At 59.8% G+C, this 17,686-nt stretch overlaps 4 protein-coding genes across 4 annotated transcripts; all 4 read left to right on the top strand.

The window, feature by feature from the left end:
• Nucleotides 1-702: 702 nt before the first annotated feature.
• On the top strand, nucleotides 703-8,178 carry LPMP_340550 (hypothetical protein; the record flags this gene model as incomplete). The annotated part of the gene is made up of 1 exon (XM_010704180.1): nucleotides 703-8,178. One exon carries the CDS (start codon nucleotides 703-705, stop codon nucleotides 8,176-8,178), a length of 7,476 nt encoding a protein of 2,491 aa, XP_010702482.1.
• Nucleotides 8,179-8,978: 800 nt separating this feature from the next.
• On the top strand, nucleotides 8,979-10,115 carry LPMP_340560 (hypothetical protein; the record flags this gene model as incomplete). The annotated part of the gene is made up of 1 exon (XM_010704181.1): nucleotides 8,979-10,115. One exon carries the CDS (start codon nucleotides 8,979-8,981, stop codon nucleotides 10,113-10,115), a length of 1,137 nt encoding a protein of 378 aa, XP_010702483.1.
• A 570-nt stretch (nucleotides 10,116-10,685) lies between these two features.
• Nucleotides 10,686-12,479, top strand: LPMP_340570 (hypothetical protein; the record flags this gene model as incomplete). The annotated part of the gene is made up of 1 exon (XM_010704182.1): nucleotides 10,686-12,479. The coding sequence occupies one exon, from the start codon at nucleotides 10,686-10,688 to the stop codon at nucleotides 12,477-12,479; it is 1,794 nt and encodes a 597-aa protein (XP_010702484.1).
• A 1,710-nt stretch (nucleotides 12,480-14,189) lies between these two features.
• On the top strand, nucleotides 14,190-17,462 carry LPMP_340580 (beta-fructofuranosidase-like protein; the record flags this gene model as incomplete). The annotated part of the gene is made up of 1 exon (XM_010704183.1): nucleotides 14,190-17,462. The coding sequence occupies one exon, from the start codon at nucleotides 14,190-14,192 to the stop codon at nucleotides 17,460-17,462; it is 3,273 nt and encodes a 1,090-aa protein (XP_010702485.1).
• Between the last annotated feature and the right edge of the window lie 224 nt (nucleotides 17,463-17,686).

Consider the following 17,686-nt stretch of genomic DNA (forward strand, 5'->3'; position numbering starts at 1 on the left):
GGAAATGGGAAAGCGAGAGAATGAGAAGCAAAGTACATCGGTGGATGAAGGGGACGGCGTGCCGCGTTGCCTGACACGCGCCCTTCGAGTGGCTCTCCCTCTCTCTCTCTCTCTGTGTGTCTGCCTGTCTCGAAGTTTTGCGTGCTTTTCATTTCGTTCGCTCGCTTCTTATGTTTTTCCCCTCATTTTCACGCAACAAATCAGAAAAAGACGGCGATATGATACACACCACGAACTTTCCGCGAGGGCTCTCAACCTCTGTTGAGCAGGGAAAAGAGGGAAAGAGGCATGCGAGACACGCAAAGACCTCCGCTTTGAGGTCTGCGGCGCTGAACATTCGAGGGAGGAGACGGCATTGTGACCTAGCGCATACCACCATCCCTACCCCGCATCTCGCTTCTGGTGTGCCGTCGCTTTGCGTCTGCTTTTTTGAGGGAGGCGCTCGATATCAACTCTGCAAGGACACGCTCTTTATGCGTCTAGTGCGCTTTCCATTCTCTCTCCTCGCTCTTCCTTACACACCCCCACGCCTGCGGCTCGCCTGTGTCACTGAGCACACACAAAAAAAGTGGAAGAGCAGAGCACAGCGCCAGGAACTGTGCATGTAGGGTGCACTACTGCCTCTAGTGCGAGATCCCCTTCTTCCCCCTCCTTCCATGAAAGCCCTTCGCACTTACACTCCATTTTACTCACGGACAGGCAATGGCGAGCACTAGCAGCGAATGGCGCCACGCGTTGTCCTATGCGACGACGTTGCATGTCACACTCCTCACAAGCCACTACGCTGTGCAACGGCGTGAGGCGCCACCCAGCAGCAAAATGAGCAGCGGCATGAGTCAAAAAGCTGCAGGGAGTGAAGACGTCGAAGTCTACAGTTGCAGCACAGCGGCGGAGCAGCTGGACACGGTAGCCCGCGTGTTGTGCGCCGTTCTCCAGCAGGGGTGCTCTGCCGACGACAGCGGGGCAGTCGACACGGTACGGCGCATTCAAATGGCAAAGGCTATTCGAGACGATTTTGTGCCGTGGACCGACGTCGCTGCCGCAGCTGCCGCCGCCCAAGGGGATGATCCACACGCCCTCTGTTTGCCCCCTCGCCCTCCGGGAAGGGCCGACGACGGCCACCCGAACCTGACTCCAGCATCAGCTGCCGCTACGCCACCCTCGTCTGCCGCTGGAGTGAAGAAGGGTGAGGCTCAACACACCGCCACCAGCAAGGACTGCGGAAGCACACTACAGCAAAGACGCCCGGGGTCAGTGAAAGCCTCGTCCTCACGCAGCTCCATGCACTCCTCCTCGACGCTATCAGGGGTGCAGCGCCGCATAAGTAAAGTGGACCAGGACCAGCGTCAGTTATATCTAGCCAAAGAACTGCCACCGTGCGAGCTGGTCGTAATACCAGGCGCAACTCTAGCGTCTGCTCCGTCGTGCGTCATTTTTGTCTACCGCCTGGCTCATGAAGAGGATGTGCTCGCTGCGCTTTCAGCGCTCTCTGTGGAAAAGCAGAGCAGCAGCGCAGAAGAGGATGCACCGGCAACGGACAGCGGCAAGTCATTTGGCAGGGAGAAGCACAATGCCCAAACTTCCCAGGCTGCCACGATTGTCACACGTGCCCTTTGGAGCACCGTTTGGCCGATCCTGCGGGCCCACCTGCATGCCACCAGCAGCAGCGCTGTTCCGGCTCACATGCCCGTTGTGTGGGCCATGGCGGATCCGCGAATGCTAAGCGGCTTTCTTCCTTACACTTTGGATGACACAGACAACATTTTGTCGCCGTGCCCGTGCCCCGTTCCTGTGAGCCCTTCGTTCATGCGCAGTCCAGATGAAGAAGCCGTCATGGTACACTGGGTGCGGCTCGTGCCACGCACAGCCTTTTGTCTCTATGACCCCTCGGCCAGCAGTGCTGCTGTCCAAGACACGCTCGGCGTGCTGCATGCGCACCTGGCAAAGGGAGCGCAGTCACACGCGAACTCTCCGAGGGGACAACGTCGACTCAGTAGTAGCGGGGGCACGAAAAAGCTGGCGCCAAAGGGTACAACAACGAAAGTGTCTCGAGCAAGCAGTCCAGCGTTCAGTGGGCCAGGAGGTGCTAAGGGCCGCAATACGCGAGGCGCAGCCGGGGTAGCAGGCACCGCAGCAACAATCCCATCAGCTCAGCACAAAACTTCACTACAGTCGCGCGAGCTGAGTAGGGAGATCGACCTGCAGGCAACACCGGCAGAGTTCCCGTACTGCATCGCTCACCCTCTCACCCTCGCGCATTACCTCTACTTGGGAAGCCTAGCAGCAACACCATCACCACCACAGGCTACAGCGCTGACAGCACCATCCTCATTCCCAGCGGACCTCGGGATGGAGCTGACGTGGTATCTTAGCAAGATGACCTCCTTTCAAGGGGCAGTGATGACCGCGTCGGAGGCGGATATGGTGGGATTGGCAACGGAAGAGGCGTTTAAACGGATGTGGCGTACGCACGCGCCTCTATTGCGGTGGGTGCGCGCGTACCTGAGCAATTCAGCCGCTCTGCTGACGACTGGTGGCTCAGCGGTGGAGCTGGTGAGCGGCAGCGCTAACGGCAATCCTCAAATGGGGCACCAGAGACCCTCTGTCACGTTCGAGGAGGCTGTTCGCCTCTCGCTATCTCGAACCGTGCCTGACGCTTCCAAGTGCCCCCTTCCCCTGTGGGAGGTGGCAGCGTTGGCCATTGCGCCAGTGCCTCCGTTGACGCTGCGCTGCAGCGAACCGGATGATGCTCCTATGTCGACGAGCGTGACGACTGAAAGCATCATGCAGTGGGGCGCTGGGTTGTTATCGGTTGTGGTTGGCGATGGTAGGGCTGCTGGCGATATGGAGCGATGCGACAAGGCTCCCCTGATGTCAGTTCTGACCCGACTAGCGCACCTCATCGATGCATACAATGGATGGTCTTTGAAGAGCCGCCCGACCCTAAGGTGGGACGCCAACAGCGACGGCTGCAACGGCACACGCGGTGCGGTCACAGTAAAAGCACCAGGAGACCACTCCGTGGGTGCGACAGTGACGCCGCAGCGGTCGATCGTTACGGCATGTTGCGCGGGTGGCGTCTTTAATATCATGAGCGCCGTGTGTGCATGGATGGCCACAGTAAGCGAATCACTCCTGCTCCAGCAACCCTTGCGTGAGCTAACGGCCTTGTGTGCTACAGCAGAGTCGCTGGCGTCGCGCAGCGCAGGGCAGCATGTCGCCAGCAACGTCGCGACCCCCACGACACTCCCGCCTTCCGGACTGTTCCGGCGGTATGCGCAGCCATTTCAGACACTGTCAGTGCCGGGCAGCAGAGGCGCAAAGGCCCTCGTGAACACTGGGGCTGTGGCAGCCATCGTTCCACAGCCTCCCAAGGCGACGGAAACACCGACCAGTGAAGCAGCAGCGGCGGCAGCGCAGTTGGAGAAGCGGTGCACCGCGACAGTGTCAGCGCGTATTCACCACCAAAGCACGGATGTGACGCTGCCCCCGTACCCTCAAGAAGTGTCGTGGATGGTGCGACACGTCATCGCCAAGAATGCGGGGCATTTCGAGGTGAACGTGGCCCGCGGCACCGACACCGTCACTCCCGCAGCGGCACGCCCAGGGTTGTCACTGGCAGTGCACGACCTGGCAACGGGGGGCTCCTCTTCGCTCACAGCACGCCAGAGCACGATGGCCACGATGACCATCACGACGCAAAGCACGGGGTTCCTTCTGCAACAGCAGCGACGCCGGCTGCGTCGGCACACGTCTGGCGTTGCAGCAAAGCTTCAGCCGTACTCGCAGAGTGTACACCTGATCAAGGAGATGGCGCGCAATCTTCTCGGTCGTCGCCCGCTGGCGGAAGCAGCAGTGGCACTACAGGGGGCGTTAGAGTCAACACTGGTCGCCCCACACTCTGAGGTGGCCGCCGACGAAGTACGTAGTGGATGCGAGGTGACACCGTTGCATCAGAGCTGCAAAAAGCACCGTGGTGAGTCAGCCGGCGGTAGCGCTACTGGCACGCAGCAGGTTAGTGCGCTGGACCTGCTGCAGCGCTACTTAGCCTCCGTGGACACGATGCAGGCCCACCTGGCAATCAAGTCGAAGTCGGCGCAACCAAAATGTCCTGCGCTCTTGCCGGAACGCCACCACAGTATCAAGACGAACGAAAATGAAATGTTAGCGACACAGGCGGCGGCAGAGAACCTCACGCCACGCATTTACGAGCATCTGCTGCAGCAAGCACTCCTGCATCAGCTGCTACGAGAAACCGGCTTGGAGTCGACGCACCATTCAGCCTCACTGCACAGGCATGGTCACGTCCCCATCGCAGCCAGGGAAGAAGCCGCCTGTACGAACGATGACTGGAGTGTGACGCAGCAGCTGCCGGTGCAGGTAATCGTGGCGTCCATCGTTGATTTCCAGGAGCGCTTCGGTGCTCATAACGTTGCGTGGCGCTCTTGCGCACTTCATTATCGCCCTCTCCCGTCGCGAACTGCGACGGGGTACGGTAGCGCCGGCAAAGGCGTCGGCGCAGTTGCGTCCTCTGGAGACAAGGATGATGAGGTCCACCGCACGTCTGCCTACGCGCACAACGCCCTCAACGTGCACCCCACACGGCGAGTGACACACATGTGGGTTGCCGGCGTGGCAGTGCCGGATGTGCAGATGGCAGAGGTCATCGAGAACGGGCGGAAGCTGAACTCCGACGCGAAGGTGGAGCAGAAGAGCCGCCTCTCGCTGAGGCAGCGGCGGTCACGTAGGTGGGTAGACATGGTTCCGCGGGCAGGGTCCGTGACGTCGGTTGAAGTCTACGCACTGTGGCAATCGCTGCTACAGCACCAGCAGCAGGGCACGGACGGGGAGGCAGCGGCCGCAAAGCCCATCGGGGCTACCGCTACAGGTGCGAAGACGCCGTTGCGTGTGGGTCCGGCGGAGTTGACGATGCGTGCGATGCACGACCTTATCTCCCAGTACATGCAGCGACACGCCGAGGTGTCGACGTCACTTGTCACCGTGAAGGGTGTGTCGTCTGAATCCTCTAAAACGATAGCTGCTACAGAATGTGCCCCAATGCGCTTTGACACCCACGAGACTCTCTACCTGTACGGCGATGCGGTGGTGGAGGTGTGGGTAAGTGAGGTGCAGCGTCTGTGCCGCTACATCAAGGCCACCGAGATCATCGCTACTCTGCACGCAACACCGTCGAGCACGGGAGTCCACAACGTGCACCTGACCGTCCACTGGGATGACGGACTTCTTTTCACGTGCACAAGCCACAACACCCGACAGGACTGCAGCAGTACGGTTCCGCTGATTGATGTCATGCTCACCACCTGCAACGTGGTCCTACAGCGGCGCGAGGGTGAGTCACGCATTCGGATTTGTCGCTACCCAAACACATCATCCAGCACCACAGCCGCCGCCGCGGTCTCCCTGAAGGAGCTGAGCGGGCGACCAACAGCGGCCTTGCCGCAGGGGGGCGTCATGGAGGCGTGCACAGCCCTCCTCGAGGAGCGTGTTATCCTCTACTGTGTCCACCACTGCCCGACAGAATTCACCGCTGCCACACCGATGGAACTGGAAGCGTCGTCCGAGGTAGAGACCAGCTGCGTGGTCAACGAGCGCACCGGCGTGGTGCAACGCTTCTATGCATCGGGGATGCAGCAGCTGTTGTTTCCTAGTGGTGCAATCATGGTACGGCGGCCTCTGACGCCGGTCTTCGCCAAGCCCTCAGCATTCAATTCAACCTCGCAGTATTGTGACACGTTGGTGGCGCTGGACGGGCGGTGCTTTGTGCGCAACGGCAGTAGCAGGGGAGACACCTCTGCGGATGCACCCCTTGCAAGCTCGGAGACGGTCCAACCTAGCTCGTTTCAGCGTGTGCAGGTGCGCATTGCGTGTGAGAACTCCAGAGGCATGACGAGCCACGCTGGCGCCGATGAAGCGCACGCCCCGCCCTTCACACGCAGTGAAATCGCCTACGATGCTGTACACCACTGCCGCATGCGCTCCCGCGAGGACGGCTTGACGGTGGCGGAGTACGAATCTTTGACCACCCCCGAAGACACCGGAGGCACACACAACGACGGCCGAGTGAGTACCACACTCGCCCGGGTCGTCGTGTTTCCAGATGGCACGACCATCACTACGGTGGCACCGCGTGAGACTCGGCGGCGTGCGCTCGTGCGCCACCTCGACGACACCTCCACATGGGCGTCACTCTCCTCTCCCACCCTGTGCGCGCTGCTGGAAGAGTTGCAGGCAGTGGAGGACAGCCTCTTCGGGGGGGCGGCTGACGCAGAGGAGCTCTCCGTGCGGTGGTGCGTGGAAGCATCGGCTCTGCCTCGTCTGTATCTTGCGCCAACCCCGGTAGGTGGCAGCGACGAAGCGAGAGCGGGCAAAGCCGCCTTTGCTGCCATCTTTGGTGATGGAACTGTCCTGCAGAGGCGATGGGCGGCCGCGCCCACGTCTTCAGCCCCTTCCTCTACCACAGACGTTGAGGTGGACGCATCGGTGGATGCGGACGAAGAGCAGGGCTTGGAGAGAGGGGGGGTCGAACAAAGCGGCACGCATGGCACCTTGGTGTACCGCGGGGAGACGTTTGAAACGGTGCTCGTACGCCCCTCGACCAGCGCCGTGCGCGTCCTTCATCATCACGCGATCGTCACGATTGAGCCTGCGGACGTGCTCGCCAGCATTACCCATGCCTCCCCTGCTGCGTACGCGGTGGGGCAGGGCCTGCCGTTCTTTGACTTAGCGTGCGGCGGTGGCCTACGCATGGTAGACGGGGCACGGTGCGTATGGGAAGTGTGCGGGCTCGCGGAAGCCAACGAGGGACCGCAGGTGCTACACCCGGAACGCGCAAGCACATACGAAGAGTTGCTGCGCGCCTTGGTGAGTCCCCACTACAGTCCTCATCGTCTGCCCCGAGCGGCGCAGCTGACGTATGCGCGCGAGCAGCGGCGAGAAACCGCAGCTTATGCGCGCCGACGAGCCACTGGGTGGTGCCCATCTCTTCTGCGGCGGATGCGTGAAGTAGCGGAGCCGTTCATTCGGACCGCGCAGCTGCTCCGTATGGATGTGCTGGCACCCATCGAGGCTGCCGCCGCTGCAACGGATGAGCGGGTTTTTTACGCTGGCAACGCTTCTGCTACGACCTCCACCACTGTCAGAGGAGGGGTCTCGGCGGCGGGGAGGCTTGGCTTTCCTTCAAGAGGCATTCCACCACAGTGCATCTCGCGTGTGCTGCCAGTGTGCTTTGGTCAGCTCGATAATGGGGAGACCATCCGCTACTGGCACGTGAGCGAGGTGCTTCCCTCGCTCTCCGAGTCGTGCGCATCGTCCACCCTGGCGGCAGCATCGGAGCCGCAGGTGATCCAGCGTCTGGTGCCAGGAATCGCCACAGGCAGTGTGCTGGGGTACATCAGCACCGCTCCTGGGCACACATGCGGTGCTGACACGATTGGCATTCTTCTCTGCGGGGACCCGACCGCAACCAGCGGCAACCGCAGTGTTCTCTGGCAACGCTTGGCGACTGTTGCCCGACTCTCTCTGCTCTGCTGTGGAGTACTGGCGCCAGCCATACCGCCGGCTATCAAGCCGCCCTTAACTGCGTCCTTTGCTTCTGAGGCTTCCTCACTCGCTCCTCAGAGCGCCGGTTCCTACGCGGCGTCCCTTCCCCCATTAGCCATGCTGCTCAGCCATGGCAGTCGCTGGCTCCCCGCTACCCTTCAGCCACCCCAGCAGTTTGGCGCCTATCGGTCGAAACCGTCTACTGTCGGCGCTGCAGCAGACGTTGAGTATGCCGATGTGGCGTGGGTGCGCGATTCGACGGCGACTCTCTCTAACGCAGCGGCCAACACTGCCTATGTCCAATATGTGCTGGATCAAGTAAACCCTATCACAGCAGTGAAAACCTCGCGTGCGGCACTGCAGAGAGAGGTGGCGCGAAAAGAACTACACCGGCATGAGCAGCTCGCACAGTTGAGTCACTACCACCGTATGCTGAGCACTCAGTGGCCGATGGAAATGCCGGCATTGGCGCAGGAGGAGCAGGTACGCCTGGAAAGGCGCTTTGAGGAACTGCAGCGCATCCCACGGTCCGCTGTGCCGCCCTCAGCAATGGGGGAGCAGCTCCCTTTCCCATCTGCGATTGGTAGTCTCGGCAGCAGCGAGCGCATGGTGGTGTAGAACGGTTACACGCGGGCGTCTGCGCCACTATCAGTCGGGACTCCCTCTTCTCTTCCGGATGTAAATGAAGTTCACGCACGTCTGCGCATTTTGAGCCCATACTTTCGCTCCTGTTGATACTTCTCCAGGGTCGGCGCCACGATGTCCTTGAGGGCACACTGACACGCGTCTGCTCAATAGGAAAAGGAATAGGGAAGCACCATGTGCTCCTCCTCTCTTTCTCTCTCCCTCAGATCCAGAGCTGGGTGAGTCGGGTGAACGTCGTTGATGTACACTAAACCCCAAAAAGAAACGGTGAGGGAAGGAGAGCACTGCACCCTTTCATGTACGCCCCTCACAAGGGTGACTTGCATGTGGCGGGCCTCATATGGAAGACAACAAAGATGCATATCCTCCCCCTGTTGCCCGATCGAGTAGGGGCGGAAGAGGAGGAGGGGTGTACGTTTTGACGTGAGTGACTCTGCCAAACGCGCACGCAGAGAGATGACGACTTTACACGTATGGGAGTTGGTCGTGCTGAGAAAGCAAACAGGCAGGGGATCGCCACAGTCGTACCTCTAGAAGACACATCGCCCTTGCACATGCCCCACCCTACCCTCCCACCGCCCTCCTTCACCACACCCCTTTTTCCTCTGTGTTGTCCTGTCCTCGCCCCTTTACCCTTCGGCACTCTCACCCCCTCGTCTGCGGCGATGCAGGGGCAGGCTGCCGGCACATCGCTCTCCCCATCTCTCCCTCGCACACACGAGCGATTTTCGCTCTTTTTTTTTTGGACATACAAAACGACTGCCCAGCACGCAATGCTACCGTACGGCACACTGTGGAAGCTGGACCAGATGCTGCACCCGGCTGGGCCGCCGCAGCGTCGTACGGTCGCGCTGCGCCGCCGCCAAGCGCTCTTCTTGTTCTTCTGGGGGATTTTTCTCGTGTCAGTTTTCCTAGTTCCCTTCCACTACGCCGCACTGCGGCGCGTGCGTATCGACAGCGAGCGCGAGCTGCTTGGACTGGTGGTACCGACGGTGGATCTTGAGCAACTCCACAGGCGCCAGGACCAGGCGGTGCAACGGCTTAGAGCATGGACTACAGCGCGCTGGACAGACAGTCACCCCGAGCGAAGCGGAGACGACAGCATCGGTGACGCTGACGTCACCGCCGACTTTGCGCTGGCCTTTTACTTGCATTCATCGTCACGCACGCGCCTCGACGGCGTCTTTGCGCACCCATACGTCCGGGCACTCGCTGGAGGTGGAGTTGGAGTGCTGTGGCCTCGCCTCGGCGACGCTGCAGAGACACCCGACGCGCTGCAGCACCTATCACGCGCTCGTACACTGAGTGAGGTAGCGGTGGATGCTGCGCAAGACGCATCAAAGCGGGCAAAATGCTTGATTGCTCTGCGGCGCAATCTCCTGCAGGTAGGCGCCAGTGACACCAAAAGCGAAGAAAAAGCCGACCTGATCAATGCGCTGCAGGCGACGCTGTCAAAAGAGGCGGAGCTTTACCGCATCGATGTTGGTAGGCCGTTCGATGCTGGAAAGGTGGCAGTCGAGGCCGGCGATTGGCGAGCAGCGACGGAAAAGGTACTGGCTACGCTCCTCTTGTGGTTGACGAACCGGCACACACGCAGCCACACGCAGGAGGAAGTCATCAGCCGCGCCTTGGCTGCGTGTCAGGCGCCGCTCTCTCGTACCCTACGCACGAGTTTTGACTGGGGTGCTATACCTGACGTCTCGCATGCCACGACAACCATCGCAGTCGCCGTGCAGGAAGAAGAGACAGCACCGCAGTATCTGTGTCTGTGTAGCCAGTACGGCGTGCAGCCCCCAGCTGCCTTGGTAGAGCCGAGCAGCGGCACCGTCACCCCGCTCTTCCTCGTAGACCCTGCTCGACTCGAGGCAAGCGCGCAAACGTGCGCTGACGCTTGTTTGCGTGGTGGGTAGTGGGTGTGAGTAGGAGTGGTCGTTCCTCCTCACGGCCTCCCTTGTCCTCAGAAGACACAAAATAGGTGCAGCTTTCGACGTTCAGTATCGCTTTTCAGCTCCCCCCCCCCTCCCACCCATGTGGCTACGTGGTAGCGGTGGTTATGGTGCCTGCCCTGCAACCCCTCTCTTTATCACACTGGTACGGACCGTCCTGCAATGGGGAAGGGAGATGCGAAAAGGCGATGTCAACGACACACGCATACGCAATACGCATCGCGTACTGCAGTAAAAAAAAAGAAAAGCGATCCCTATTCGTGCCCCTTGTCGCTCTTGTGGCCTCCTCAAATCGCCTGACAGGGAGTAGCTTCCAGGAGCAACCACTGGCGTGTGGCGCGACAGGCCTTGGCTCACACAGAAACATAGGCATACGCACGCATTCATACAAACGCCCACTCCTGTTGCATTCCATAGCCACTTCCCTCTCTCCCTCCTCCCTCTCCCACCAATAGCACGACGCATAATAGGGTAGCGACAGTGTTGTTGCAAGCCCACCGACCTATCTTTCTTCTCTTTCTTGTCTAACGTACCATGTGGAAGCAGACGGTCGGCGACTGGCAGGAGCGACGGCAGCGGCGCCGCGGCGAGCCAACCCTGGACTCTCCTCAAGCTAACCTGCCCGACTCCGTCGATGCCACGGAGAGCATCTTGCGAGGCTTTCTGCCGCGCGAGTTTCATGATCACGTGCCCGAGCCCCTGTGCCCGGCGTCCGATGGGCCCGAGACTCGCCCACAGCCGCCACGGTACACACCACTGGAGCAGCAGACGTTGGGCTGCTTCATTGCCTCGACCTGGACTGTAGTGAGTGGGGTGCAAGCTGATGACATCCTCGATGTGCGCGACTACTTTGATGCCTACGTCGGGCGCACCGTGGCACATTACCTGTCGCTCGCCACAACCACGCGGTCAGAGGTGTACATTCAGTTTGCATCTCCGCTGCAAGCGGCCCAAGCGGTGCGCACCTCGTCGTACAGCTTCAACGTGGAGAACGGGACGGCCGCGGAGGGCCTACGCTCTTTTTCAGCGGCTAATGGTATGCCAGAGAGGCCGCCACGCAGTCTTGAGCTGATGGTGGGCTGGTGCAGGGATCAGGTTTTTCTTGAGTGGCGTGAGCGTCTACGGCGCCGGATGTTAGAGGCGCGGCCACGGTGCCAGCGTGGTGCAGCTTTGGAGTCAGCGTCGTCGACGGCGAAGGTACCGCACACGAGCGAGTTGTTGAGCCCACCCTCGTCTGCGTCGCCGTCGCTCGAGTCCTCCGCTCGAGGTTCTGATGTGGCCGCGGCCACCGGTGGCAACGATGAAGACGCAACTGCGCATCCGCTACTGCCCCGCCATCGCATGCGGCCATCAAGTTCCCCATCTGCCAGTCATCCCTCTACAGCAGGCGAGACGTCGCCATCGCGCTTTTCAGCGACTGTCTCTGCGCGGACGGGTGACACGGTGTCGGGTAACTTAGCAACCTCGGCGCACCCGCTGTGGTGGGACTCGAAGGACTACCACCAGTACAATCGGGCTTACCACTGCGAAAACAACATCTTTCCAGACGACCTCTACGGTAGCTTCAACGGTGCTGGCAGGCAGCACGCAACGCTGCTCAGTCTTTTCTTTCACCCGTGCTCGTCCTCGCCCAGAGCGCGGTGGACGCGTTTTCTCTACTACCCTCTCCGATTCGTGGTGCTCCTGCTATGGACCGTGTGGAATATGCTGGCGCAGCTCCTACCATCGTCGTCGGTAGTCTTCTTTAAGGGCAGACAGGCAAGCCGGCGCCAACCCGAGGCCGCGCCTCGTGGAGTCGCCACTGCCGTAGCCACGCAACCGCCCTCCCCTCCCACGGCAGTCCCACAGACGTCACGGTGGAGGCTGCGGCGATCGCTGCGTGCTGCTGACGTGGTACCAGCCTCCGCGTCACCGTTTGAATTCATCTCCTTTCTCCTGTACAAGTACATCCCGTTTGCACCAGAGCCGCAGGAAGTCGATGTAGCACTGTGGAGTTGGCTCGTTCTTCATAGTCCATACCCACAGCAAAATCTTCGACTGCTGAAGCAGAGTTTACTGGTACGGCAGCAGGCCGTGAGCACCATGACGGGACGGCTTCACGCAGGTGGTGGCCTCGACGTCGCCGCAGCAGACACGATGCACTGGACACGATTTGAGAAGGTAGACGGTATCGGTAGGGAGCGGCTCACTGGGTGGGAGGCGCAGCAGCCGGTGAAGCGTTGTCAAGAGCTACCGGTGCTGCTGGTGTGGAGGCCTGCATGGTGGTTCGCGCGCTACTCCTCCCTCTCTCTTTTCATGTTGGTTGTGCTAGTCTACTGGTACTCCTAGGCGACTCAGCAACGTGCGCGAGAAGGCGGAGAAGTGCTCAGCGCCCGTTTAGTTGTCTGTGCCAGGGCGTTTTTTGGTTGTTTGTGATTGTGATGAAAGCGGGCTTTGCGGTATCGAGGATCGCATCAGAGCCAAATGCGATATGCGGCACCACCCGTCAGAAAGTCACGTGCAGGGAAATCTTCTTGGGCGAATGCGTGTGTGTGAGGAGGGGGGTAAGTGGGGGGGGGGGGGCGGGTGAGAGTTGCATCGAAATTAAGGGACGCACATACACTCTTCTCACTTTCTTATCCAACGCGACTTGTCCTTAGCGCACCCCCTCGCCTTCCCCGCTCTCTGGAATCCGGCAATTTGTGCATAAAAGTGGGGACGGCAGAGCGTGAGGTAGAAGTCGCGAGCATTGCTGGTCATTCGCGGCAAGTGCATGTCCCGCCCCGCTCAGCGCACGGACACTCACAAGCGGCTGTCTGAAGCGAACGTAAAGCGCGTCGTCATATCTCCGGACCCCTTCTCCGCCCTACTCGCATCGAGCAATGCATCTGATAATTGGCGCCCCCTCCCCTCCTCTACTTTTCGCTCACATGATCTCCTTCTTTCCCCTTCTTTGCTGCAATCCTCCCCATATGGCCACGCACATACGCACCCGATCTACTCACTCTTCCCTGCACTTTCCCTACTGAGTCCTCTTGATGTCCTACAGCTCTTGCTCTTCATAGTTGCCTCGTACTCGACGACACACACACACACAGTGTCTTCTGCCTCAACCACCGCTTGAGTCCGTCGGTGTGTCTGTGCATACTATCAGGGCGTGTAACAGAGGTAACCCAACCACACAAACAGGGAGGAGAGGCAAAAACTCTCAGCACACCCAACTGTCATTGAAAGGAGCTCTTGCTACTGTATTCTCTTCCTTATTTACTCATATTTACTTTCAGATTGTGGACTTGGACATCTTAGTTTCTCTGCCTCCGCCGCTCCTCATCTCCCGCTCTGCTCTGTGCGGCTATGTGATTCGTTCGTTCTCCCTTTTGTGTCCCCCTTTCTGCGTTACACTGTTGCCGCCAGTTTCGGCTTTGTTAAGGTTACTCAATTTATGCTTTCTTCTCCCCACTCCCGCACCCACATCGTCTTGCTCATCCTAAAAGAAAACGCCTTTCCTTCTGTTCGTTATTCTTTGCTGCCATCTCCCCTTCCCCCCTCCTCGCCTTTCTCCATCCACCTCCGCCTCTCTCGCTCTCTCACCTAGGCACTAAGAGCGTGTCCCTTAGTAGCCTGATACACTCTGTTGATAAACAAGTAAGAAGCACACCTAGCTCAGTGTGCTCGCTGAGTCCTGCAGGCGATGGGGGGTGGCACCGTACCGCTAACTCCGCAATAATTGCATTTTGCTGTTTTATTTTTCGGTTTCTCTATCCTGCTCATTTTTGTTAGCATGTGAGTGAGTGCTACGTGTTAGTGCCATCATCCTCCACCACCACCCTCACGTTCGGTGCTCTGCTCTCCTTGCCGACGCTTCCGCATTACGCGTGCGACACAGACAGCGGCACTGAAGTTGAGACGTACGCCAGGGGTGCGAAGCAACTCTCTTTTTTCTTTTCAGAGGAAGAGCGGTCGGGAGCAGCAACCATTTCTTCTCTCTTTTCCGGTCGTTAGTTCAGCACTTTCCACCGAACAGGCAGAGCTGGCACCACTCCGTCCCCTGCGCTCCGCATGCCTCGTCAGCATTGTCGCCACGTCGGTGGCACCGTGTCGGCAGCCGCTCGTGCGCTCGCCGTCGCCGTCGTCGTTCTTGCCCTCTACGCAGGTGCTGCGGCAGCGATCAAAGTCAACCTGGTCTCCGATGTGCACTACGATCCAGCTTACGCTACCGCCGACGCTTATGGCGCCTGCACCACCATTTCGGCCCTGCCCTTCGGTCAGGTCGGTTGTGACTCACCCAAATCCCTTCTGGCCATCATCACCAACGACATTATGATACAGCGCTCCGCCTACACGTTCTTCGCAGGTGATTGGCAGCGGCACGGCATGACTTCCACGTCTCTGACGATGACCGACGTGTTTACGCCGCTGTCGAACTACTTCGCGCGCATCGTAGATAGCTGTATAGATACTGACTTCAACACCCCGCGCGTGACGACCGTCCTCGGTAACAACGACGCCATTCCAAACTACTTCTTCAACATAACGGCCACCCCGCAAACCACCCTGGACACACAGGTCGATGTAATGAAGGAGTACGCGCTGCTGACCGAAACGCAGGGTACGGTGATGTCCAAGTGCGGTTACTACAGTGGTATCGCCAGTGCGCAGCTGCGCGTCCTGGCGCTTCACACCCTGGTGTGGACGTATAAGCTGTCACCAGCCCTTCCCGACACCGAGACGGACCCGTGTGGGCAGCTGGGGTGGATGGAGAGCGAGATCAACGCAGCTCGTGCTGCGGGGCAGAAGGTGATCATTATTGGTCATATCCCTCCACAACCCGACGTCTTCCGCGTGATCTCTCGCGGTGCCGTTGGCCCTGTGGAGGACGACATGTACTGGAAGCCCATGTACCAGAACGCCTACACAACCCTGCTGTCCAACAACAAGGACATCATCGTCCTTCAGCTCTTCGGTCACACCCACCGCTTTGCTATCCTCGGCGACGCGGAGATGGGGGTGCCGCTCGTCGTCATCAACGCCATCACGCCACTGTATGGCAACGTGCCCGCGTACCTCACCGGCGACTTCGACATGGCCACGTGGAAACTTAAAACCCTGAGGCAACGGTACGCTCAAACTGTCTTTATTCAGTGGAACGATGGTCTGGAGGTAGGCGCCGCCCTTGGCATCACCGATCTTACCAATGTCTCGTCGATCAATGCGGCAGTGGCAAAGATGTTCGCAAACGACACGCTGTTTACGAACTACATGACTCTCCGCACCGGCGGCACGATCAGTGACCCGTGCACAACGACGTTCTGCCGCGTGTACACTGTGTGTGCGATGCTCTACGCCACGCATGACAACCTCGCCCGCTGCGTGCGTTCGCAGACTCCGTCGTCCTCGTCGTCGGAGCCGACTGACAGTAGGGACAGCACCCCTACCCCGACCCCCGACTCGTCGATCCACGTTGATGCCCAGCCGCAGTACCATCTCCGTCCCTGGAAGAACTGGATCAGCAACCCCAACGGCCCCTACCGCGACCCCGTCACCGGCAAGATTCACCTGTACATGCAGTACAACCCCAACGGCCCGCTGTGGGGTGACATCGCCTGGTACCACGTCACGTCGGAGGACTATGTCAAGTGGACGCGTCCTGTATCGCCGGTTGCCATGTGGGCCGACAGGTGGTACGACCGGTGGGGCGCCTACTCCGGCACCATGATGAACAACAACTACGGCGAGCCGGTCATTATGTACACCTGCACGGAGCCGGAGAACATCCAGCGCCAGTGCATCGCAACCATCCCCTCGAGTGACCTGGCCGGCAAGCGTACGCTGAACACGTTCGAGAAGAGCCCGCTGAACCCCCTTGTCACCGAGGAAAGCGTTCCCGGGCTTGTGGGCCTGGAGAACTTCCGCGACCCAACGGAGTGGTGGCAGGACCCCGCCAACCCTGACCAGTGGCTAATCGCCTTCGTGGCCCGCATCGCCGATAGCGACGGGGACAACGCGCACGTCATCCTCTTCAGCACCACCGACCCGACCTTCCAGAGCGGCTACAGCTTCTCTCACAGCCTCTACGTCTACAAGTACAGCACTGACAAGATGCTCGAGTCCCCCGACTTCTTCACGTTGCACGAGGGCGGCGAACACTATCTCAAGGTTTCCAACATACGGTCGCACCGCGACTACATCGTCTACGGCTCCTATCAGGCTGACCCGTCAACCGGCAAGTACATCTTCACGGAGGACTCCGAGCGCAGTTTCACCTTCATCGACTACGGCCCGTTCTACGCCTCCAAGACCTTCTACGACCCCATCCTCAACCGCCGCATGATTTGGGGCTGGACAAGCGACGAGCTGAGCAGCCAGCAGATCACATCGAAGGGCTGGTCTGGCGTGCAGAACCTGGTGCGCGGCATGGAGTACGACAGCGTCGAGAAAAAGCTCAAGACGTACCCGATCCCGGAGCTGAAGGGGCTGCGTCTGGACCACCTCTACTCACGCGCAGAGACCGACCCGCTGGTACTCGTGGATGGCATGCCGCAGACCCTCATCCCGGCTGGCATTAACATCACTCGTCAGCACGAGATCATTGTCACCTTCAAGCTCTCCAGCATGGAACCCTTCAACGGAGCCACCTACTACACCGACAGCACGGCACCGGAGTTTGGAGTCATGATCCGTGCCAACGCGAACCTCAGTCAGCACACAACTGTCTCGGTGCGCATGCCGGAGGCGACGCAGCAGCCGATCGCCAACCGCGCGCAGGACATGACGTGGACACCAATCAAGGTGTACGCTGGTGCCAGCACCAACGCCGCGGGCAACTGTAGTGCGGAATGCGCGAAGGACCGCACGTGCGTTTCGTGGACGTACACCACCTCGCCATCGCCTACGTGCGCCCTGTACTGGAAAACAAGCCAGCGCGTGTACAACACGACCGCGCAGAGCGGCACAGTGAACATCCCAATGCTGTACATGGACCGCACCCATTCTGGCTCTATCGGCTCCAGCCAGCCTATCCTCGGCCGCTCGCCTGTGAAACAGACGAACCCTAATGTGGTACGCTTGCACATCTTCGTCGACGACAGCGTCATCGAGGTCTTCAAGGATGGTGGTCTAGAGACCATGACTGGCTCTCTCTACCTCCCTCGCGACGAATCGCAGACGGGCATCGCCGTGTACACAAAGAACATGGGCAGCGTCACCGTCACTGCCTCGGCCGAGATCTTCTCGCTAGGCTCAGCGTTTACCGCAGACACTGACCCGAAATTGATCCGCAGCTATACAAACAGCTACTACAACCTGCTCTCAGCCATGGGTGTCGCCCGGTAAGGAGAGTGCGACACACTTTTTGAGGCACGCAAGCAGACGGGGGGTGGGTAGAGGACAACCCAGGCCACCAAGACTCACCTATGTGCGGACCTCCACTGTACAGACAACACGCATCCTCGCACACATGAGCAGGCAAGGCTCCTTTCAGCCCCTCTCCCTCTTCCGCAAAACCCACCTCCCGTCCTGCTCTTCACTGCCCTGCAGCTCGGTTCATTTTTTCTGGT

The sequence above is a fragment of the Leishmania panamensis genome, assembly GCF_000755165.1.
Source record: "Leishmania panamensis strain MHOM/PA/94/PSC-1 chromosome 34 sequence".
Taxonomy (NCBI): domain Eukaryota; phylum Euglenozoa; class Kinetoplastea; order Trypanosomatida; family Trypanosomatidae; genus Leishmania; species Leishmania panamensis.